The sequence below is a fragment of the Semicossyphus pulcher genome, unplaced genomic scaffold (genome assembly GCF_022749685.1).
Source record: "Semicossyphus pulcher isolate SPU_LCO1_2020_fin unplaced genomic scaffold, fSemPul1.0.p SCAF_15, whole genome shotgun sequence".
In the NCBI taxonomy this organism is placed as follows: domain Eukaryota; kingdom Metazoa; phylum Chordata; class Actinopteri; order Labriformes; family Labridae; genus Semicossyphus; species Semicossyphus pulcher.
In genome coordinates this window covers 14,359,336-14,382,682 of record NW_027211659.1, presented here as the reverse complement: position 1 = coordinate 14,382,682, position 23,347 = coordinate 14,359,336, and the positions used below count along the sequence as shown (strand labels likewise).

Genomic DNA, 23,347 nt, shown 5'->3' with positions numbered 1-23,347 from the left:
GTTTAATTCTACTGTAAAGTTCAGCATTTTAACACGGGGCCCGATGGGGATTGACTCGCTTATTGGAGCCAGCCTCAAGTGGACACTGGAGGAACTACAGTTTTTGGCACTTCTACATTGGCTTCAGTTTGCGAATTGATCCCGACCCATCAGATTCAGTACCTGAACCCTAGGTTGGGAAACACTAGACAGAACAAACACCATCTCCAAAGGCTACTCTAGTTATATGATACTTACACATGAATGCATCACTATTAATAATCTAATATAGTATGACACCTATAAATATGACGGAGGACATCATGTTGCTGATAAAAACACTGGTAGTAGGGATTTCAAATAACTTCATATTGTACTTTTATTTTCTAAAAATATTTTTTATCACTATACAACTTTTCTTCTGAAAGAATCTGTTCCTCGAAAAGGACCCACTGAAGCAATTAACGCCCTTTCTCATGGCACAATATAAAAATAGAGATGGTGATTGTTTTTGTCACTTCTTCTGTTTTCCAGCATTAAAATAAAGTTCATCATCATTCTTGTAAATATTGACCATCAAGTGCTAGAAAACGGTTCAATTTATCGTAATGTGACAACGCCCCAGTGTAGCTCTCTCTCTCTCTCTTTAGCAGTAACGACAGGAAACCAGAGAAGTGAGACTTATTACAGGAAATGTGTGGGCTTTCAGTTCTTAACTCTTACAGCTTCAACTAAGTCACATTTACCCAACACATTTATTTCTGCTTGTGGGTCAATTTTGTGTGCTACCTGCATCATCAATCTTCAGCGTATCTAACCTTGTAATGAGTCACACCGTTTATGCAGAAACAGCAGCTTCAGAATGAGTGTGTGCGTTACTATCTGGTACCTGAAGAAAAACACTTGGAGGTTTGTACTTCACAAGTTTATTATGTTTTTTAAAAAGTCTTTGCATTTTATACAAAAAAATAAGTATGAGTAGTTGCACTTTCTTCCTAGTGAAACACAAACATCCAGAACATTCAGATTAAACAAAATAGTTTCAGTGTTTCTGAATAAACAGCCTGAGCGTTACTTTGGAATGGAAGACCGTAGTACCTCTCGTACCCACATCCTGTTTTGAACAGATATCTATACTGAGAGGAGGGCTGGTTTTGCTTGGTTGCACCTGAACGTGACACTAACACTATTTAAATGTTCATCTGACAGCTACTGCAGGTCATGACACGATTAATGCTGATCACACTCTTTCAGTTTTGTATTTAAGCTATAAAAATACTCCTTTTTTATCTCATACGTTACAATCTTTATGCATACATTCATTTAAAAACTGAAAAGAAAATCATGTTACATTTTTATAATGCTTTTATACCAACAGTGAGCCCTGGCTGACCTTATAGGCTCTGGATCCTATTGGTCAAATTGCCAAGTGCCCCAAAGTCCATCCTCTTTGTGTTCCCATAAAGACCAACACTTGTTATCATTCATAAAAGGTAAAAGCACTTCATTCGGAGTGTCTCTGTCTTTCTGCAACTTGCATGAGAAACTTTGTAAGACCTTAGTATCAAGTAGACACAGGGAGCATGAGATCAACATGTCACTGAGTGTTCGTCTCGTCCTCCTCAACTGATCGCTGCAGTCCAGGAAGCAACTTGAAGATGTGTTTGCGGACATTGGCTTTCCTGCCTTTACGGGGCAGGGTACCAAACAAGGAGGAGATCCTTGTTTCCTCCCAGGCAGGCGAGAGGGAGCTGTTGCTGGAGGCCAAACTGGAGCTGCTGGAGCGAGAGAGGGGTGGATGGTGGCGATGATTGCTGGAGCTGGATGAAAACCTGTTGGAGCTGTCCTGCGAGGGAAAATCTCTGGAGAAGAAGCAGCTGTCGCTTGCGGTGCTGGCTGCACTGCATGGGCCGGGAGAGTTCAGGTCCCCAAACACACTGGTCTGGTCACTGTCGTCAGTCATGCTGCTCCTGAAGCTGCTGTCACTAGAAAAGCGGCGGCCAAAGCGGCTTGTAGGGGAGCTCAGGATGGCTGCACAGTCCATCGAGAGCTGCAGGCTGCTGCTGTTCATGTTACCTGAAAACATAAATAAGTTGTGTGATGAGAGTTTGCAACAGGACGTTCGTCAGCATCTTCGATGTTCAACCCTCTGGGGAAGTCCTTCATCCTCTTTATCTGGAGTTAACGCTTCATTTCTCAAACAGGGCAGCTTTAGAGGGGGGACAATAGTTGTGAGAAAGGAAGTGCTGTGGTTTGACAGCTGAGCACGCTCTCACCTCGCATCAAGTGTTTTTCCTGTAATGTAAGCGCTTGCAGCTCCACCAGTTTCTCACGAAGCTTTTGCTGTACGGGCAAAAAAAAAAACTGTTTTATTTCCAGTGAAAAACATATGCTTTCAGAACATTTACATTTCTGCATGAGAACATCGAAGCAGGTCAGGTTGTGCGTCATTACACTGTTGATGTGTTGCTCTGTTATTATTATACCGGCTGGGTTTGTGTGATGTAGTGACAGGTAGTGGAAGTCTGCTTCATGCAACCACAGAGATGCAAAAGTAAACACACCTTGAGCTGGTCCATCTTCTTCTCCAGCTCGATCTGCTTCACTTTGTTTCCACAGACAGTCTCCATCCTGCAAACACATGTTAACCCGATTACACACACATCACCAGAAAACAAAGTACCTTGCGTGAGTATTCAACACCCTCTTACTAAGATCAAGTGCAACCAGTTGACCTCAGGTTGACTTGTGCATCCACGAGATGTCTGCTTTATAGATTGCACATTTGAATGCCAGGTTGTAACACTGTTAAATGTGGGAAAGTCTAAGGTGCTGTTTACTTATGCAAGGAGCTGTATAACAGCACTTCATTTCTGTGCAATTGATTTATTTACTCTCTGTTAAAGTACCATGACTCACTTCAGACTGTTGTTTGATTCTCTTATCAGGTCGAGGATGCGCTCATGGGAGGATCCCTCAATGCTGACCCCGTTAATAGTGATGATAACATCTCCTATAACACATGCAAAAACAGAAACTTAGCATTTACAAGAAGTCAACTCGGCTCTTCTGTTGTATAGGTGCATCAGTATGGGTGTAGGCGGATCACAGCGTCAACATGTGCTGAGAGGTGTAACTGTCAGTCTATGTACAACAGAAAGGTGGAATAAGGTCAGGTGGTTTGGTACGTGTGTAAAAAGGCTATAGGCTCACCTGCGGTTAGACCAGCACTCTCAGCAGCGCTGTCCTCCTGCACCTTCCGCACAAACGTGCACATCTCCACTGCAGAGCTGTCCCTCAGCTGCAGGCCGTAAGTCTGCAAGGAAATAGACACGTTTGTGAAGAAAGCTGCAAAAGCAGTACTTTGTTAAGCATGGAGAAGAATTACTCAAGAAGTAGAGATAACAATGCATACATGTGTACTTCATATTGATAATGATAAAGTGTAACAAGGCTTACCTGAATTTCAAAGCCAAATGTTTCATTGTCTTGCTTCTCCAGGATGATTGTGGTCCTGTGTGCAAAAGACACACGCAAAATCAGAGAAAATAAGGATTCTAGGAACTACTTTTTCTTTCAATATATCTTGCAAAAATGATGCATGCAATGTTGAGTCTATGAAGTGCAAAAGCATAAAGGTGGAGGTCTATTTTAGGATTAATTGCACATCAGATTTGTGTATATTTACCTTTGTGGGTCAGAGTAATCCACCAGAGAGTTTCGTTGGGTTTGTTTGGGCTGCAAAAGGAGAAATGCAGAGTTCCTCTTTAAAACAATGAAAGTGATTTAAGGTTACACCTGTCAGGAAACTGTGTGTGAACACGTTGATCCTATAGTGTTACATATTATGAGTTACGTAAAGCAAAAGATTAAAATAGTTGGAAGGCTTTTTCCCAGTTGCAGGGAGCTGCTGTATGAAGCAAATTAACTGCTTCTCATTTTACAACAATAAAAAAAGAACCGCAGCTCTGATCTAAATTTAATATTAGTGAGTTCACTTGCAGAAGCATGTCTGCTCAGCTCTGTCTCACACTTGAATTCTTGTCTCACCTTGCGCAGAGAGCCTGTGCTCTGCCGGGGTCTGTCTCTGTCTCCCCTCAGTGAGCGCCGGTACCACAGGGAGCACTTCTTCCTCAGAGTATTATCCACAATGTAATTGTCTTGGCTCGCCTGCCGTTGGAGTCCATTGAAATTCATGGTGGACTGCATGGTAGAGTAGTCCTCAAAGCACCATCATGCCCTGCTGCGGCAGCTCTTCAGTGACTGTGAGGCCCGGCCCTGCTGCGCTACAAAATGTGTCACAGCGGAAATCCACGTCATGTGACGTCTGTGGTGGACCTGTGCAGATCACCGCCTCACAGACACTCTTTCCTGTTCACCTCTTTTAACGTCTGCTCTCCTTTTCTGCAGAAAGGGTGGTCTGCTGTTTTGAAAATCAAAAGAAGGAGGATGTTTAATCTCTTTTCTTGTTTTCCCCCTTCAAACAGTCCCTTCCCCTTTCTGCAGTCGCAGCAATTCGATTTCTGGTCTGTCAGAAATCAGCAATGCATGAGGAACTGCCACCTCGAGCCTCCAGCAGCACCTGCTTCCAGCCGCTCTCACTCTCAGTTTCTCAAAGCTCCAGTCTGAGCCCGAGTCCTGTGTGCTGTCAAGCAGGGAGACTTGTAACCCGGACAAAAGGTTGATTTAGCTCTGAGCCAGTGTCACGCTCCCCAAACAGACAGCATGGGTCATTGGGCCGAAGGCATCAGACGTGGTCGGATCAAAAGGGAAATCAAACACACAGGCCGCCAGTCAGGGAGACAATGGCTGATGGGTTAAAGAAAACTGAACCGCTGAGCACTAACCCTCTCCCACCACCACACCCAGGCCTTCAAAAGGTGCTCTGCAGGACAAGGGTGTCATCTTTCACTATGCATAAAAGCTGCTTTTCTCTGAGCAAAGAGTGGTTTTATTTTGGGCTCAGTACTCAGCGTATATTGGAACCCAAATGAAATACTCGTGAACATCCAGATTGCCTCACAGTAATCCCCTTTGCCCCGCTGACCCTCAGCAGAGCGGTTGGCAAACCGACCACGGGACTGTCTGGAACACAGATGTCCCGTTTCACAAGGACATTTCGAATTATGATCCTTGTTTTCACTACTTTAAGTACAGCAAAGGTTTTTTTCCTTTAATGACAGCATGCACTCTCCTGCTGCTTGAAAAACAAGAGGAAGACAATAGAGAATATGGCAGCAGAGGGATGCAAGCTTGGCTCAACATAGATTCAAACTAGATTCAAAACAAACATTGATACTAAAGGTGACGTGAGTGAGACTTTAAAGAGAAATTGAAGTTTAAGTGGCTAAATTGGCCCTTTAATTATGTCAATTTCAAGCATCTGGATCCTTTGCTCAGTGTTATAACTACAGGGGAAGTTTTTTATGTGTCCCACAAACCCCCTGTAAGTGACACTTCACATCCTCTCTCCTTTCTTTGATGACAAGCAGTGCAGTGAAATCTGTTAACACTAATGCCAGCACAATCGTAAGGAGTTGACTCATATGTGAAGTGCTGATGGCCGCAGAGGTACAGCTTCATTTCCTCTGTCTAACGGACACATCATCACAAATAGAGCGCTACAGCAGAAAGCGGAGATGAGTCATGACGATTCAGGTTGAAGATAAAAAGAACCTGTTTCGGATAAGTCGATCGGGGAAAGTCTGGCCTACATGCACACAATGTGCACAGCTCTGCACAATCACTGCTTTCACAATGACTATTCCCTGGTTAGAGATTTTATACTCAAAGAAAAATAGCTCATTATTCTATCATGAAAAACATTTTATTGACCCACTGATATCACTGTTACAGAATAAATAGTGCAAGAGAACAGATACAACGCTTTGAATCCGAGCGACGACACAGACAACAGTTTCACATAATCAAAAATATACTTCTGCGTAACTTGATGGTTAAAAATCAAAAATAGGTCTTATTTTATGAAAGCAATATCACATTATTTTACATTAAGCAGTCTCATACTGTACAATATAGAAAAAAAGACACCAGTCAGAAATTGCACACGGTGATCACCCCTCTTTGGAATGACTGATAACGTCTTTAAGCTCAGCTCTGTTCCTCTCTTCTTCTTCTGACGCTTTAAGAAGCAGATATGACACGATAGACAAAATGATAATCTTGGCTCGGCATTAAAATCTATTTAGATAAAAAAAAAAATTCACAGGTATTTCCAATGAACACAGGCAGAGCCACGCGCTTTAATGCGGCAGCTTCACTCTTACCCTATCTGCAAAACGCAAAGAACGCTTACACGAACCAGCGATCAGTTCGCAGGAAAGAAACAGATGAAGACGTGCACATGAACTGATATCAGACAAGAGAGCAACAGGCTACTGTACATAGCTTATTTTTCAAGAGGCAGCACAGCTGATGCTACATATCACACAATAATCCCGAACATAATGAATGAACAATAACTGAGCTCTACGTGATTTAAAGGATCCAAAGCAGAGGTTTCACAAACACTTCACGTACGGGATCACCTCTGATGATATAAAATTAGTGATCACATGTGCAGTCATCAACCAACCCTCGATATACTTAACGTATACACCAGCCATTATGTTTGTTCTATTTTACCTCTTGTTTTATGGTTTCATCTTAAGCTTCATCGAGATCTTTATTCAGAGAAAACAGCATCTTGCTGTATCATGGAGTGTTTTCTTATCTGTACTGAACATAGTAGTTTGATTTCCCTGTTTCAACGTCTGAGCGATTGGTAACAAAACTGGACTGAAATTAAAATAGAATTCCTCTTAAGTTTTGATTTGTGCATCAGCGTTGCTAAAATGTAATTAGCAGAAAAACATGTTTCCAGTGTGTTTAAAGCTGCTGTGAGGAACTTTCGGTTTGTGTCGATTTTGGCGCCCCCTGTGGACAAAGCCCTACCTCTTATGGTGGTGGTTTTTTAATACAACAGTCATATGTATAACTCACTTTACATTTTTACCCTGGAAAATGTAAACAAAGGCAGCGTGCAGTTAATCGCGTCGTCTGACACCTACCACCCACCAGCGGTTTGAGGCATTAAAAATAACTAAAGAATCAGTCCTGTCGCTGATGGTCTGGTTTGCTTTTGTAGGTCATATAGAGACATCAGAATTAATTTCAGTCTGTTTCATAACCAGCGAAAAACTCCTCACAGGAGCTTTAAATATAGATGAGATATACAAAAGATATTTTTCCACATTCATGAAGGAGTTTCTGTTTGTCAACAAACATGCATTCACCTGTCAGAGAGCAGCTCGATTCGACAACTGAGATGTATGAAGTTTATAGCAGGAGATCGTAGCCGTACTTTCCTTTACGTAAAGGACGAGTTTGTTTTCTCTGTTCTACAATACTAGTCACATGAGGCGGAGAAAAATGAGAGACAGCTTTGTAAGTCTCACCAATTACATGTCTTAATACTTCAAATTTGGAAGAGTGATAGGGATGAGGGAGGGATCAATCCAAAATAATTTACTGTCATGATCTCAGGACAGTCCGAGGTTAGTTTTAACTTTTAAAAAATCCAGCTGGACTTCTTCAAAGTCCAAAGATATGAGGTTTCACATTCTGTGGACAAACACTGGCTGTACCAAATATCGTTAAGATCCATTCAATGATTGTCAAGGTTGTTGGACCAACGAACTAGCCAGATCCAAAACACACTAAAAACCCACTTGGATAAATTTAGCTAAAGTTTGTCTTGTTTTCTGTCTTGTTAAGTGTATCGTAACCTTTCCACAGAACGTTTAACTTTCCATTAATACAATAGTTCTCGGACAACGACGCAAAAAGCACTTTAAAGCTCTGATTATTACGGCCAATCTGTGCATGTGTCATTTTAAACCAGTTATAACCAGTAAAATTGTCTTATCTAGTATCCTTTGTGATTGTAAGTAAGCACACGACCTACCAAGCGATACTGTTTGCTACAAGATATGGCACAAAAACATCACAATGTGCAACTTGAAGCTTTGGGCACTTAAATATCTGAGGTAGCAAAATAATCTGTACATACATTATACACATTCTTATCTCATATGGCTCTTCCTACTAAAAGTTCATCTTTTTGGTTCACATTCGGTGTCTGCGTGTAAAGCAGCATCAGACACCCCCGTCAATACTTTGGCACCAGGAACAGCCTGACTCTGCTCTCTAAGGGTGAACAGTGCGGTGGTGTCCTGAAGAGGGCAGGCTCAGGCAGGCAGAGAGAACGTTTACTCCCTGTTTCCAACAACTCTCAGTCTGTCGTGTTGCACCGGTGCCAGCACCAGCGTCTGCGGGATGACAGTTTAAACTAATCTTTGATGTCCTTGATGACGGAAATCTGAGACACAGTTTTCTTCACCCGCAGAGCAGTGAGTCGAGCAGAGGGGTTGGCGTACCAGCACTCTCTCATCAGTTTGCCCATCACACGCAGAGCCTGGAGGATCAACGAGGAGACAGTTTTAGTTGGATGTAAGAGCCAAAATATATTATGTTCTTATGGATAACTTAGGGATAGTGGTCAATTACATTTTATTTGGTGGGCAGAAATAAGTGTTATTTCAGAATAGCCTCGTAGCTTTTATTTGGGTTGTTGGTCTCACACGAAATGAATGGAAGCACATCAACCAATTAGACGTGTAAGACAAAAGGACATGTCCCCGTCAGCTATGTCACCCCTCATCCGTCACCAGTGTGGTACCTTAGGTCTCTAGGAGTAGTATGGCAGGTAAAGCCTTCAATTATCAGGCTCCTCTCCTTTGAATCATCTACCAGTCAGGGTCCGGGGGGCAGACACCCTCCCTACCAGAGACTGTATAAAAAGATGGACGACATGACCGCTCCCTAAAAGGAAAGCCCCCCGCAGACTGGCTGCAGTATAGGTCATAAAGCCCGCCTCCTCCATGTTAACAGATGGGACATGAGTCAAACTATAAAATCAAAATACACGTCAAATAAATGTTTCTCAAACATGGTTTCTGTCATTATAATTAGTTCTTATCAAGCTGATTTACGTCCAAGTTTATTTATAATTAGTTATTTGATGCTGTAAAAAGGATGATTGACAGCTCTGTTGGCTCCTGCAGCCGATCTGTTCCGGATTAGCAGAGCAGAGGAGGATTGGCGAGAGGAGACGTAACTAAAACAATCACTACAGTCTGTGAACATCTGCTTCAGACCAACACAAGAAGCTGTTCTGCTGTTAAATATGCCTCTGCTGCGCAGCTCTGGCTCCAAATGACGTCACCCGCGCAAGATGGCAGCGCCTCCCTCGGGGGTATTTTGGCTTCAGTTTTGTAGAATGAGAGTACATGGAGACGCGTCGTCCATCTTTATATAAAGTCATTGCTCTCTACTTTTAAGAGAAGGTTTAAAACTTCCCTTTAATAAAGCTTATAGTTAGGGCTGGCTCAGGCTAGCCTCTCTCTCTGTCTCTCTCTGTCTCTCTCTGTCTGTCTTTGTCTGGATGCACTCATGTCCTATGACTGCAGGTTACTAACTTCTTCACGGAAGTTTTTGTGCTCTCTCGTCTAGCAGGTTCCTGTGGATCGTTGTCTCTGGCTCTTCGTGATTTTCTTATTGTCAGTTCAGCAAAGATTGCAGGCCCTCCCTCCCACTGGATGTTCAACTTCCAAGCACTCATAATAAAGTACACTGAGGCCTTGTTCTTCTTACCCTCCTGGTTTTGATGCCAACAGGTACTTTTGTAAGTCCAATGTTGTCATAACAGACATTTGAAATCCCTTAAAATTCTATTTGACTTCTTCTGTTCACCTACATATCCTACATGATACATCAGGTGGGTGTTCTGTCTCACCTCGCAGCTCTGCCACTGGTTGGGAATGTTGGGTCTGAGTTTCTGCTCACACACCACCTTCCTCATGTCCTCGACAGTCGGATCAGAAGGCACCAGGTCGTAATAAGGCAGCTGGAAATCTTCATGAAGTCCTGTGGAACATGGCAAATATGGAGATTTTGTTTATCAGGCTTTTTCTCACCACCCAAAAAAGGATAAAAAACAACTTAAACTAGTGTGTGATGGACAAATTGAAATGGCACAAACAACTATGACCAACAGTTTTGCTGATGACTACTCCATTAATATTTCTTTAAACATTGATTAACCAGTGGGAGTATATATGTGTTTGTGTCATTCAAGTTACCTCTAACAGAACATCTTCGTGCCAGTTCCCAGAACACCAGGCCGAGCGCGTAGATGTCCGCCCTCTTGAATGACTCAAAGCTGCTCATATTGATCGTCTCATCCAGGATTTCGGGGGCCATGTACCTGCAGAGGACAAAATGATTAGAGCATAATGAAATCAAAAAGCCCAGATTGGTTTTTGAGTTTGTTTTGAATCTTTGTCCAATGGTCCCTGAATTGAAAACCATCAATTTGGAGCAGCACAATAAGCTCGATTTATCATTCTGAACATCGTTTGACAAAGACAGTCTGGGGGAGACTTTTAAAGCTTTTGATAGAGCCACTAGGAGTCGCCAAAGTCTAAATATCCTTAACATTGAAGTTAAAGTATTGTCTTTAAATTTGTATAAACTAGATTTAAATGCACCTGCACAAAATCTGTATCAGTCCTGCTTGATATCTAATACAAAACAACAGTCATTTGCTCAACAGACCCTAGTAGACCTTCATGATAACGAGTGGGACAGAATGTGAAACTCGTTTCTACTTAACTTCAGAAAACAGCTTTGAAGAAGCCCACTCCATGTTGGAAGTCAATGAATAGTACTGGCCAAAAAACATTACTAACTGTAGGAGAAATTCAGAGGCTGACTACTTTGTAAACTCCATGGGAAATATATAACTTTTTTAGACCTTTATAAGGTTTGAAATCTGTTTCCATTAACATCTCTACTTTGTGTGAGACAGACAGCTCTACCGCAGTATATGGAGGTCCCCTCTAATACCCCTTTGCCACCTAAATTTAGCGCGTTGATGAGGGTTTTTCAGACCCCGGAAGACACGCTTAGAGATGCCGATTGTCTCTTTTCCCATTGCCAGTTGAGTATACTGCGAATTTGTTCTCTTTTCTGCTGCATCACCGTCTGACGTCACAAACGCGGTGGAAACAGGGTTAGTAAACAGTGAAGTAGTTACGGTGGTTAGGTCTTAATTGTGTCTATTACTCATTCAGTCTGTTTATCAATGACTAATTTGGTTCGGACGGAGATGGGCGAAATTTGTAGCGGAGATGACGAGGAGTCGCAGAAGTTACAGACGGAGCATAGCGACGCACCGGAAAGGGGGCGGAGATTAGCGTGTCAATACGGCTTTTGTGTTCCTATCAATGCCGATCAGAGCCGAGGCGATAATTACCCATGTCTACTGCAGAGTCATTTGACCCGGGTCTGAAAGCTGATTGTAGCCTTTCATACTAAGAAAAAAAGCCAGGTGGGAAAGTAATATTACGGTTAAAGACCTTAAAAGTACATTTTCTATTCTATTTTGTTTTTAATGAGCAGAAACAGGAGTCCCTACTTTGTCAGAGTATCATGATAGTCCCCTGTTGGTAAAAAAGATGTGTATTGTGCTGTTAGTAAATCTGACCTCTTGGTTCCCACTCTGTGATTGGACGGGATGTCGATGGTGTTGGTGTTGGAGTCGTGTTTCACAGCCAAACCCAGGTCTGCGATGACTGCTGTGCAGTTCTTCTTCACCAGGATGTTTTTAGACTTTAGGTCTCTGTGAGCGATCGCAGGTTTACCTACATCCAGAAATAAGGTTAAGTATGCTTCGTCTTGAGAATGTATCTTCCTTTAAGTGATGCATGAAAATGAGGACATTTTTGCAGGATTAAGGAGCAAAAAAAACATCTGCGCCAAACTTATTCTGTCCTCTGACATGCCATATACCAACATGTTTTCAAATGATCACAACCATCAATGAGACTTAATGTTAATGAAGTAACAGTGAAATTGGTTTACAGTTAAATCTACTACAGAAAAATTATTACCAACAACTTTGAAGATAAAACATCTAATTTATCAGGCAAAATGTCAACATGTGCTGTTCTATACGTGGCATGCTCTCTCCCTAAATTACAGTCTAGTTTGATTTCTCCAATGAGATTATTTCCATTAAATACATTTTAATAATTCCCTTAAAACAGCCTTACCCTGCGTGCCAATGATTTCCATGTGGAGGTGTGCCAGGCCGCTGGCTATAGACAAAGCGAGGACGATCATGCCTTCCACAGAGAGTGTGTACCTGTTCAGGTAGTCGTACAGAGAGCCGTGCTCGTGGTACTCTGACACCAACCACAGCTGGGTCCATGAGCCGTTATCTGCAGCACACAGGAAATAAAAACAGTCAGTGTTGGCACATTTATCTCAAAGCTGCAATGAACACTTAAATAACTTAATTTTTGTGTGAGTGTGAGACCTTTGTTGTCGGCAGCGATGAAGCCCAGGATGTTCTCATGCCTGAGCATGATGGTCTGAAAAATCTCCGCTTCACGAAACCACGACCTCTCGTCCCTGGAGGAGAAGATCTTCACCGCCACATCCTCTCCTCGCCACTTTCCCCGCCACACCTCCCCATATCGACCCTTCCCGATGGACTCCTGCAGGACGATGGTCCGAGCTATAGTCCGCTGGACCAGCAGTGGCAGACCTGCGAGACACAAAACAATGATTGTAAGTTGATGTTGAGAAGTAATCATTATTTTTACCTTCAAATGTAAAGTTTTAACCTAACATGAATCTCACCTGATCCAGAGCCCGACGTGCTCATGTCATAGATCAGATCCTTGAGACATTTGTCGGGTGACATGAGCATCTGGTCATCCAGAGGCTCCTCTGGGTCCTGCTTGTGGGCTCTGCTGTAGTAACAGCGGTGACCCTGCACCACGAACACACCCAGCAGGATCCCCACGCACAACAGGCAGGAGGGGACCAGGATCACCACAGTGAGCTGCTCCGTGCTCCACCCGGGTTCTTCTGAAGGCCTCTCTGAAAACACACACACATATACAACATGACTATGTAGCTGTGTTGTTATTATTGTCCCCTAAAAGTGAACTCTCAAGAAGAAGAAGAATCAGTAGAAGAAGAGGGCACAAATCACCAAGCTCACAGTGATTGTTGCCCCCTCTGGTGGCCAATATTGGTTATTGCAGGTGTGTTGCAGGCTGAACTCATCTTCTCAAGTGGACAATATATCACGAGTCTCATTCAACTTTTGCTGAAATATACTGATGTTCTACATTTCAGACAAACACACATTTGACTTTAACACGAGCTCAGCAAAATCAAGCCATCGCCCTGTCAACAAACCTCAAATTCAAAGTGTTCATTTGGCAGGTTATTCCAAGTCATGTCTGCCAAAAGAGTGTCAGACATCTTCATCACCGCCCATAAAAGTCATTAATCCAAAGTAATAAAGAGTACAGAGGCAGAATAGTTTAGTGCCAATACATTTTTCTCTTAAAAGTATAAAATGTAAATGTAATTTTTTCTTCCGAATTTAAGAAAGTGACACAACAGGTGTCCTATAAGGCTTTCACTCTGTCTGTGGGCGGACAGAGGAGACCTGGACACATACAAAAACAGCAGATCTCGTGGGAGAAGTGATAAAATAAGATTTAAAGACTCCTGAAAAAATAACGCACACTGAACAGCTTAGCAAGTTAAATGACAGGACAGGGAAAATAAAACGATTTTGAAACTTTGAAGGATCGACCAGCTGGGATGGCTCTAGCCTCATGTTAACTTCAGGAATGGTTTTATTATACGCATGCATCTGAGTGATTTAATAACTCAGACTGCAGATGGCCCAATGTGCGAAGCAACAGCCACAGTTTCCTAAGACATCTGTAGCCTTTTACCTAAATACATCCTGCAATGTGTCCAACTGGAGCTCGGCAGATATGATGCAAAACAAGACTCTCCTCTCCGCTGGGTCAGAGGAGAGGAGAGGACAGTTTCTCTGCCTCTGAGGCGACTCAGCATGGGGCAATGATGTAATCTCAGTCATTTCTGCTTCTCTTTTTCTACGTTTACATTTGGGTTCAACTTTTACATTTGACTTATATTAATAAAGACTCTGCGGGATGCAGGATTACGGGAAATTAAGCCGTCGACTGCGTCATCTAAAACATACAGGCTCCAGAAGAAGCAGCAATGTTTCCATTTAGTCCTACATGCAATATTTGTATTTACCTTTTACTTCTTAAAAAAGTATGCGCCTGCTGGAAGAGTTAGAAAGTTAATCGATTTGTTGATCAATGTGATGATTTGCTAGTTTTCATGTCATGTCTACACGTCTCTAATCAAATGTCTTTGGACGGTGACGTTGGCCGACAAAACAAAGACATCTGACGTCCTCACTTTGGCCTGTGTGATAATATTTTGTTTCGTTTTTTACAGACCTTCTGTCTGAGGAAGTAATTGGTAGATTAATCAAAAGGGGAAAACTTAAGCAGAATAGTGTATTCCTGAGAAATTAAATGGATTGCATTTTTGCAAGCATTGAAAAAACTAAGCCAGAAGCCACTTGGTATTAGGAACTAATATGCAGTTACAAAATGGGGCTTTGCTTTCCATTTCCTTCTCTCAAAGCTTCACTAATAGATATTTTCATATTAACAGTGAGTGAAATGAGTGTGTGTGATTTGCAAAAGCCGGCTCATGGCGACACAGATAATATTTCCCTAATTTGTCCTAATGGAAGTTTTTAAGGCAGCAATTTTACTCATTTGGTTAGCTCTATCAATCCCTTTTCTAAGACTAATTAAGAAAATAAGCCACTCCGGCTTTACAGCAAACAGCAAATAGCCACGGTTAGACACTAGTTGGTGAACACGGTGGAGCATTTAGCAGCTAGCAGCTAGCTAACAGGTCTTTCTCAGGAGTTAGTAGCTGCAAGGAGAATGACCATAAGAGTTAACATATGGACTTCCTCACTGTAGTCCACAGTTCCAAACAGACATCAGTGTTGCTGCACAACTTCACAACCATATTATGTCAAGTGTATTTTCATTGGCCAATAAAGCTAATAAATGCAGCCTTCACAAATCTGACTGTCTTATGAATGGTCCAAATTAAAGGGCCAGTGTGCTATTTGAATTACAGAGATGTTACAAATAAACATGAAACATTATTTTATGCGTAAATGTATTCATCAACCACCATGCTAAGTGTTTTCCACTGATTGGTGCATCCACAGGTGAGAGTAATCTGCCCTCCGCTTTAAGGACACCTTCCACGCATGCAGACCCATGAGAGGCTTTGAACTCGCAGCAGGACTACACGCCTGACAAAGTATTTATTTATAAATCAGGGGAGGGAGGGGGAGGATCGCTAACCGCCGTCCCATAGCTGCTGCCAGTTCTGTTATGTCACAGGATCTAGTAGGATCAGCATCCACCTCGTCTAGCCGGGGCCAGAATGAGTGGGAAATCCCACGCTGATTGGGTTGTTGGTGCTGTCGAATGAATACTGTAACTACTGAGCAATGTGACATTAAGTGACTGCCTGGAGGGATTAATCAGGCTTTTCTTTCATTTATAACTATATTTGTTTATATATCTAAATATTCATCTTTAAATCTAAGACACTTAAAGACATCATTTTATACCTGGTTGTAGGTGCAGAGTCTCGTTGTTGCAGAAGTCGGTGAAGCAGCAGTTCCTCTTGGAGACATTTCTGGAGCTGTAGCAGAAGACCTGGCCCTTCATCTCAGAGGGCGACAGGCAGGATTTGACTGTCTCCTCCTTCCCGTCAATCAGCATCACGGAGTTCCAGCAGGCTCCGTCTGCCGCCGTCTCACAGGTGTGGTTGGCACAAAGCTGGCACACACACTTCAGGCCTGAAACACAAGACGGTCATATAACTGTTTCCTTCACACCTGTGAATTCATTGATTGTAAAATCGCTTCGAAGGACACCAGACAAACAGTTTAATTCACAGACTGCCATGGTCAGTGGTGTTTAGCGCTTCAGAAGCAGGATGCTCCTGTTATGTAACAGGGCCCATGCTCTTAAATGGCTGGAGGTGGACGAACCAGAGTAATGCCTCTTAGTTTAACACCCAGATAATCTTGTGTTCTACTTGGAGCTGCTGTCAGGCTTTGTTTGATAAGACTGTGAGTGATTGATAAGCAAGCTTGCCCTCCCTGCTCACTAGAAAAAACTGTAATGAACCGTGAAAAAAATGTATGTTTTTCAACACAGCATAGAAAAGAAGAATGCACAACAGACAGCGCTATACAAACACAATGCACTTTCACCACCACAGATAACTTCTTTCACTCTGTATGGCTCTGCACGCCAACACAAACTTCTAAAAAAACATAATAACCTATCATCTCCCAAACTCTGGGTCACAGCTTTCCCTCCGTCCTGTCTCTTAGGAAAACCTCACATATATCAGTCGCCTACACAAATACCACAACGCCATAATTAGCATCATTTGTAATTGTCATCACTACAAAAAAAGACCATGTTGCTCAACTGGAAACACAGACACAAATAACAACATTATAATGTTACAAGTTCAAGTAAGTCAGTTTAACGTCACCTGTATTTTTGTTGTATATTAACATGTTAAAATAGCTTTATATCTAATACAGTCCAATGCAAAGATTCAGTCAGTTGGGCTCATACATTTTAGTTGAAAAATACAGCGCCATGTCATCCATGTGGCAGTTAAAAAGAAAGGAGGACTTGTATAAAAAGACAACACAAGGGGACCCAGGATGGATCCCTGTGGCACACCCCAACAATACTTTACTATATAATAGATGTGAAGAGAAATGGTAACACCAGATAGTTACAGCCAGTGTTGCATGGAGAGATGCTTGCAGAAAAAGATGAAGTTCCATATTTTGGACCAAATTAGTCATATCCATTGAAAAAACGTTAAATCAATAATGCATTTGTCCTCATAAATGTAGAAATAGTGCATTCTCAGGGAGTATTTTCAGATGGAGATTTATGGATGTTTATAATCATACAGAAATGCTTGCGTTTAAAAGGGTTTTTTTAAAGCTCTCTTCACAAAATCAGAAATCGACAAGAGAAATCAAGGTTCAGGGAAAGGCTGACTGAAATGTGACAAAAATATTTTTCTTTTAAAGTATACCTGGAAGTTGCTTGGCAACATCTTTCTCAAGGACAATGACTATTACATGAACTATTAAACATCTAACTAACTCCAGAAACTGAGCTATAACAAGGTTGATCTTTTTGAAGCTTTTAAAAGCAGATAATTGACTAAACAGTGAGATTTTAAATGCAGGTAAAAGATATTACTTTTTTTTTTTACTTATATTGATTAGCATTATTAGAAAGAAAACAGGTTTTAGCAAATATGTGCAAGAAACACAGAACATTTGATCCCTCTGAAAAATGGTTGTGCTCTAAAGAACATAATAATCAGCTGAAACGCTGATTTAATGAGCCTTTCATAGTTTGACTGTAGCTGCCTTGTGGACTAAAAGTATCAAATTAATTTAATGGTGGTAAAAATGTTCTTTCAAATTTCAGTCTGCTAACTAATCCAGATCTTGCTTTTCATTACATCAGGCCATCAATTTGTAGTCACATCGTATCTACTGTAATATTTTCTATAAACCAGTCACCTTGAATAAAAAAATCTCTGAAAATCGAACAAATGTTGCCTTGGCCTCCCTCTGAACTTGAAGTCTGTTCCTATGTGGGTGTGACTTGAAACCACTTTCAATTCACCTTTAAATAGGTTTTCATCACTTTTCTACACAAATGATAAGCGCAGTGAAAGGAAGATCTCTGATAATCTTAGATGGGACTAGAGTGTTACTTAAGGGCTGAACTGCAGCCTGATTGAACAGCCTAATGTGATGCTGTAATAAGGTTGGGTAACTGTTACCTACATGTTATACTCCCACTTCCTTACATCTCACAGCTGAGATTTCCTTTTACATGTGAAATAATATAAATTATGAATTTGGAGTTTCTGCACCTTTTCATACTTTGACAAAAAGAAACAACAAACAAAACTGACTGTGTGAAGAAGACGAGAAATGCTGTACACTTAATGCATTGGAAGTCTAACACAGTTTAACAATGCAGAAAAAGTGTTATGTACTGTTATGCAATTGGAGCTTGAAGTGCAATAAATGCAATTCATTTTTAAATCATCACTTTTTAGTAGATTTCTTTACTGTGAAAATTAGGGGTGGGAATCGCAGGGTAACTTACAGTACGATAACAATACGCGATACGTTGCCCACGGTAACGATAATATCACAATACAGCGATTCTGCGATAATTGGTATATTGCAAGCGATCATATAATGATACATCACAATATCTGATTAACATCTTTGGCCAATTCATTTCCATTCATATTCCCATCATTCATGTAATAAGTGCCACCGCGAGGAGTCATGAAGTAGTGACGCAGTGAGTCAGAATTGCTGGGAAATCTTTTTAAAGCGGCATATATTTCCGAATAAAATATTGCTAATTGTATTGCACGAGTCAGGACGACGATATATTACCATATCGATATTCTATCCCACCCCTAGTGAAACTGTTTTATAGACGAAGCAGTCATCCTAGCAATAAATTATCACATAAAGAGTTGATCACATCATTGACTTATAGGACGCTTCTTGTTATTCTTAATCCACTATTCTGGACATTTACACATGTCCTGGAATGTGCGTATGTTTTCTATCATTGTCAAAGCACTCCTAAAATGTTCATAAAATGCATTTTCTCTTAAATTGTCAACCAAAGCATCACTGATAGTCAGAACTGAATTCCTTCACTGAGATGCTCAATAAAGTCATTACTTGTGGGAAGAATTGTTGGAATAAACTATTTTAACTCTCAGTAATTATTCAGATGCAATTCCACTTTACAGAAGGATATATGTAGAGAGAGATTGCAGCGATGTGCAACAAGTGTATTTCTATCATGTGCTGTGTTTAAATCAGGAAACATTTGTTGACTGACAAAGCCTTACAAACCTGTGTCCTTTCTTAATCCCAACTTCCCTTCTTGCTCGTTTGGAAACGCCCATATGACAGCTCCCACACCTTGCTGTCAAACAGGCACATGCTTCTCTCAAGTGTGTGTTATGTTTTATTCTAAGCCTGAATCAGAGACAAACTTTCAGACATCTTTTTTTTTTAGCATTACTATCTAGACGACAGCAGCAGATGCAATGTGCTGGGGTGTAAAAAGGTGTCTAATGAATCAGCCAAAAGAGGTGAGCAGCTTCTTGTCTTGTTCTTTCACTGAATGTAGGAGGTAATTGTGTTGCTATTAGCCACTAAAAAGTTTTTTCTAATGTATTCAATATTGCAAAATGCAGCATCACAGCTTGAGGTCTACCAAATGCAGGAACAGATTAAGATTTCAATTAATCTGCTTTTTTTATTTCATCTATAACGTGTAAGGAATGGTGACACATGCGCATCCAATCTTATTGTCAATAGACTACTAAACTAACTGTTTCAGCTCTGTAGCATAGATTTAGTTAAATTGTTAAAAAACATATTTAATCAGACCACTAAGATTTTAATTAGATGTGTAAATGACACAAAACTGTCCCACAGTATTAAACTACCATGTTTATAGTTTGGACCAAAACAAGACTGTCAAGCACTTTATCATTATAAGATAACATGATTTTACCATAATCTTACAACATGAGTAGGTTACTAAAAATGACAAAAATGAATAAAACTGATTATTTTCTACTTCAAATGTTTGGGTGAAACTACAGGTCTACATAATTGTTCTATTTTTATGTAAGCTATTTTAGACAACAATATATAAGGCATGGGCTAATACACCTACAAGTGAGCTAACATGGGGACACAGTTTGTTTGAGTCCTTTTGTCTTTAGCAAACTGCTCTAATATTGGTATAAAATATACGTCTAATATGTGTCCTTCAAAATAAAACACACTTAATTCGTGTGTTTGGTGACATAACTCATAATTTTGGAAACAGTTTACTGAGAATAAAACCTGGGCGATTTAAAAGTCTGCTAAATTAACTTTTAAAGCTAGCTAGCCCACAATATAAATAGTAAAGAGTTGAATACGTTACATTAGCATGTCATTTACAGTATGAATGCATTATCTAACGTAGTGCAGAGTGAGTGAGTGGGATGTGTCAGCTACTGTACCTGCAGTCAGCTGGGCGACAGACAGAAAGATCAACGCCGCTTGAAAGCTCTGCTTCCCGGGACAAGTCATGGCAAGAGCCGCATCTGCTCCCTCTGCGACGCACCGTTTACACACAAACTACCCTACACGAAAACACAGCGTTACACATCGCGCTGAAGTCCGTCCACCATGCTCCACGCACAAATGTCTCTCAGTAAATGCAGGCAGGAAACTGTAAAACGCAATGAGAGGTTTGCTCCGCCTCTGTTGACTGGGATTAAGCGGATTAGGGCTGCAGACCTCTGATAAAGACATGTGAATGGAAGCCAGAGAGAAAGTGTGTGGTACATCCATTTAACTGCTGCGGGTTCAGTATAAAAACGCCTCCTCCTGCATATTGATCATAGATGTCTTCAACTCATGGAGGTGGTTAACTCTCACTGCTTAATGTGGGGCCAAAGTACACTGAACAGGTTAATGTAATCCACAGTTTATGTGAGGACAAACCAGCCAGTCTGTATACAAAATTAAAAAGTAAAAGCCCATGAAACTCCAAATTAGCACACCAACGTCCTTGTGAGAATAAGTAGGCTGTATTGATTGTGTGGTACACTTGACTCCAACTGCACGTGTAGGCCTGCATACTAGTGGGCGAAAAAATGCTCTATAGTAACATGCATTAGTTTCCAAGGCACACAAACTGTGGATGGATGAACCTTTTTAACGTTGTTGTGAGTACCGTGTTGCCTTCACATTCCCATCAAGTACAGTGCAAACAGCAGACTATATATAGCTGCTTCATTATTACCCAGAAACCAACCAGAATTTACGTGGCAGAGACCTGCCGCTGGTTTTCTGTGTTGATTACCTTGAGGTAATTTGCTGAAACACACATTTATATCCAGTAGTGTGCACAACGTGAGCCTAAATGAACTAATGATGGTGATAAATCTATGTTTTCACAGGGCCACACTGTAAAGTAATAATGCATGACACACTTTTGTTGATACTGTACTTGAGAGGTACAAATTCCATTACAAATCTGCAGTTATTAAACAACAAGTTTATGGCCCCTGAGGGAGAGGCAGTTGCCTGTTGTGCATGGTTAGTTATCCAGCCCATCTTGCACCCCTTCTGCGGCCCGTCTCCCCTGGATGTTACCAGAACATAGGTCAGCAGAACTGCATAAAGCAGCCCGGACAGATATCACTGCTAACATCCCCTCAACACAGGCAGAAAGTCTACACTCTCAGGTTGTGAATACTAAATGAGCTGGCTGTACATTAATCCAGGTACAAAGTTCCAGCTCAACTGTACAGCGTGTGATAAGTTATTTACTACAGGTTATATCTGAGCAAGTTGCTCCACAGCAACCACAGCGGCCAATGTCACCAGGGAAAGTGAATAAGTGCTTAATCCCAAAGTCTACATGAGCAATGATAGAGGCACAGAGTGTACATTTTCTGTGTATCTAGAGCACAGTTGTTGATATAACTACTGAATCCAATAACCTCCACTAGAGGGACTAGATTCTGCAAACACTACGCATACTGTAACCTTTGCTCTTACTGCACCACTTAAGTGTTTAAAGGAAGTTTAAAGAAAGAGGCCACAGGACAGGTAAAACGTAAGAAAACACATGGAAATAGTGAAAAAAGGCTGATTTCCTTTTAGTTGTAGATTTCTAAACTTGTCAACATACTGTATTTAACACAGCCTTTCTTGAAGGGAACATACAGGCACACAGCATGTAACAAACCCAGTACCAGGTGAACACGATATGATTTAACTGGTTGACTCCAAACCTCTGTACTCTGTGGGCGAAGGCTGCATCAAATGACACTGCATATAAAGACAGTCTGGAGTCTGACAGCTGTTCATATATTCAAGCAAGGTGTTGAATCGTCTTTAGACACACACTGTTGTGTTAAATATCACCCGGCCCATAACACCCCTAGAATATCAACGAGAGTGAGAATCATCGGGAGCCCAGTTTCTGTTTGACATCTGCCAAGAGATCTGCTGTGCACGCAGTTTACAGCTGGCAGGGATTATGCGCGCTCTTTTGACCTTTTCTTATTGAATTTTAAATTAATGTGTTGCATTTAGAGTGTAGGTGTCAACTTCTGCTGTATAGAAGTAATGATTTGGTAGGGGTTGGCTGTGGCTCAGTGGTAGGGTCGGTCGTCTCTCAATCGGAAGGTTGGAGGTTTGATCCCTGAGAGCTACAGTCAAATCAGACGAGTGTCCTTGGGCAAGACACTGAACCGCAAATTGTTCCCGGTGGCATGAGTGAGTCAAAGGGCGAATGAGACATGAAGTGTAAAAGTGCTTTGAGTGGTTGGAAGACTTGAAAAGTGCGATTGAAGTAGTTTTTTTCAAACTATATGAACAATATGCAGGCAAGAGCGAAGACAATTTTAGTGGGGGTTTGAATTGGACAAATTAAAAGTTTGACCTGATGTTGGTGCTGGATAAAAAGTGATTATAATTCATCCTGAGAGGTACATGAATATCTGTAATAAAATGTATGGTAAGCGATCCAACAGTTATTGAGACACTCCAAATCAGAAATGGAGCTGTTAGGATTAGGTGTGTGAAATGATTACAAAAGCGGCTGTACGGTGATGCAGGTTAGCGCTGTCGCCTCACAGCTCGAAGGTTCCTGGTTCGAATGATGGTTCGGACAAAGGGGGCCCGTCTATGTGGAATTTGCAATGGTTCCTTCCGGGTACTCCAGCTTCATCACACAAACACAAACATGCTTGTTAGGTTCATTGGTGACTCCTAAATTGCCCATAGGTGTGAATGAGAGCATGAAAGGTCGTCTGGTCTATAGCCCCTTTTACACTGCCAGTTCAAGGTGGGATTATTACGCCTGTTACGTTCTGTGGCTATTGTGTCATCCCTGACACTGATGGCCTGTCAATCAGTCCAGGATGTACCCCGCCTCTCGCCCAATGACAACTGGGATCCACAGCCCATCCTCGACCCTGAACAGGATAAGCATTATAGATAATGGATTAATGGATGACCAAAGTCAGCAGGATTGCTCCTCTGGGGACCATGAATGTGCAAAATATCATTTAAATTAATTCAGAGAATTGTTAAGAATTTTCAGTCTTGACCAAAGAGGTGGACCAAAACACTCCCATCCCCGGCGCCATGCTTCTACCATGGCCAGAAATAAACAGATCTACTAGA

At 41.4% G+C, this 23,347-nt stretch overlaps 2 protein-coding genes across 3 annotated transcripts; both read right to left on the bottom strand.

Moving 5' to 3' along the window:
* Positions 1-756: 756 nt before the first annotated feature.
* On the bottom strand, positions 757-4,229 carry cytip (cytohesin 1 interacting protein). Its single transcript, XM_069663359.1, has 8 exons — positions 4,030-4,229; positions 3,668-3,717; positions 3,439-3,493; positions 3,193-3,295; positions 2,899-2,992; positions 2,544-2,610; positions 2,256-2,322; positions 757-2,055 (listed from the first exon to the last, which is right to left on the bottom strand). Exons 1-8 carry the CDS (start codon positions 4,186-4,188, stop codon positions 1,577-1,579), a joined length of 1,074 nt encoding a protein of 357 aa, XP_069519460.1. The 5' UTR covers positions 4,189-4,229; the 3' UTR covers positions 757-1,576.
* A 4,100-nt stretch (positions 4,230-8,329) lies between these two features.
* On the bottom strand, positions 8,330-20,233 carry LOC138592064 (activin receptor type-1C). 2 transcript variants are annotated; one of them, XM_069662672.1, is made up of 9 exons: positions 20,164-20,233; positions 15,617-15,847; positions 12,748-12,990; positions 12,422-12,652; positions 12,156-12,323; positions 11,588-11,744; positions 10,182-10,306; positions 9,836-9,966; positions 8,330-8,455 (listed from the first exon to the last, which is right to left on the bottom strand). In XM_069662672.1, the coding sequence occupies exons 1-9, from the start codon at positions 20,231-20,233 to the stop codon at positions 8,330-8,332; spliced, it is 1,482 nt and encodes a 493-aa protein (XP_069518773.1). The 2 variants fall into 2 exon arrangements, with proteins under 2 accessions (XP_069518773.1, XP_069518774.1); XM_069662673.1 differs by lacking the exon at positions 20,164-20,233 and having other exon boundaries at positions 12,748-12,998; positions 15,616-15,785.
* Positions 20,234-23,347: the final 3,114 nt, after the last annotated feature.

Bases quoted from the DNA above. Each gene is read 5' to 3' on its own strand.
- cytip (XM_069663359.1), bottom strand. From the start codon at position 4,188: ATGCAGTCCACCATGAATTTCAATGGACTCCAACGGCAGGCGAGCCAA. The intron at 3,296-3,438 runs GTAAGCCTTGTT...ATTTCCTTGCAG, and splicing joins CATTTGGCTTTGAAATTCAG to ACTTACGGCCTGCAGCTGAG. The intron at 2,993-3,192 runs GTGAGCCTATAG...CATGTGTTATAG, and splicing joins GAGTGCTGGTCTAACCGCAG to GAGATGTTATCATCACTATT.
- LOC138592064 (XM_069662672.1), bottom strand. From the start codon at position 20,233: ATGACTTGTCCCGGGAAGCAGAGCTTTCAAGCGGCGTTGATCTTTCTG. The intron at 12,991-15,616 runs GTATAAAATGAT...GTGTGTTTTCAG, and splicing joins GACTCTGCACCTACAACCAG to AGAGGCCTTCAGAAGAACCC. The intron at 12,324-12,421 runs GTCTCACACTCA...TGTGTGCTGCAG, and splicing joins CATCGCTGCCGACAACAAAG to ATAACGGCTCATGGACCCAG.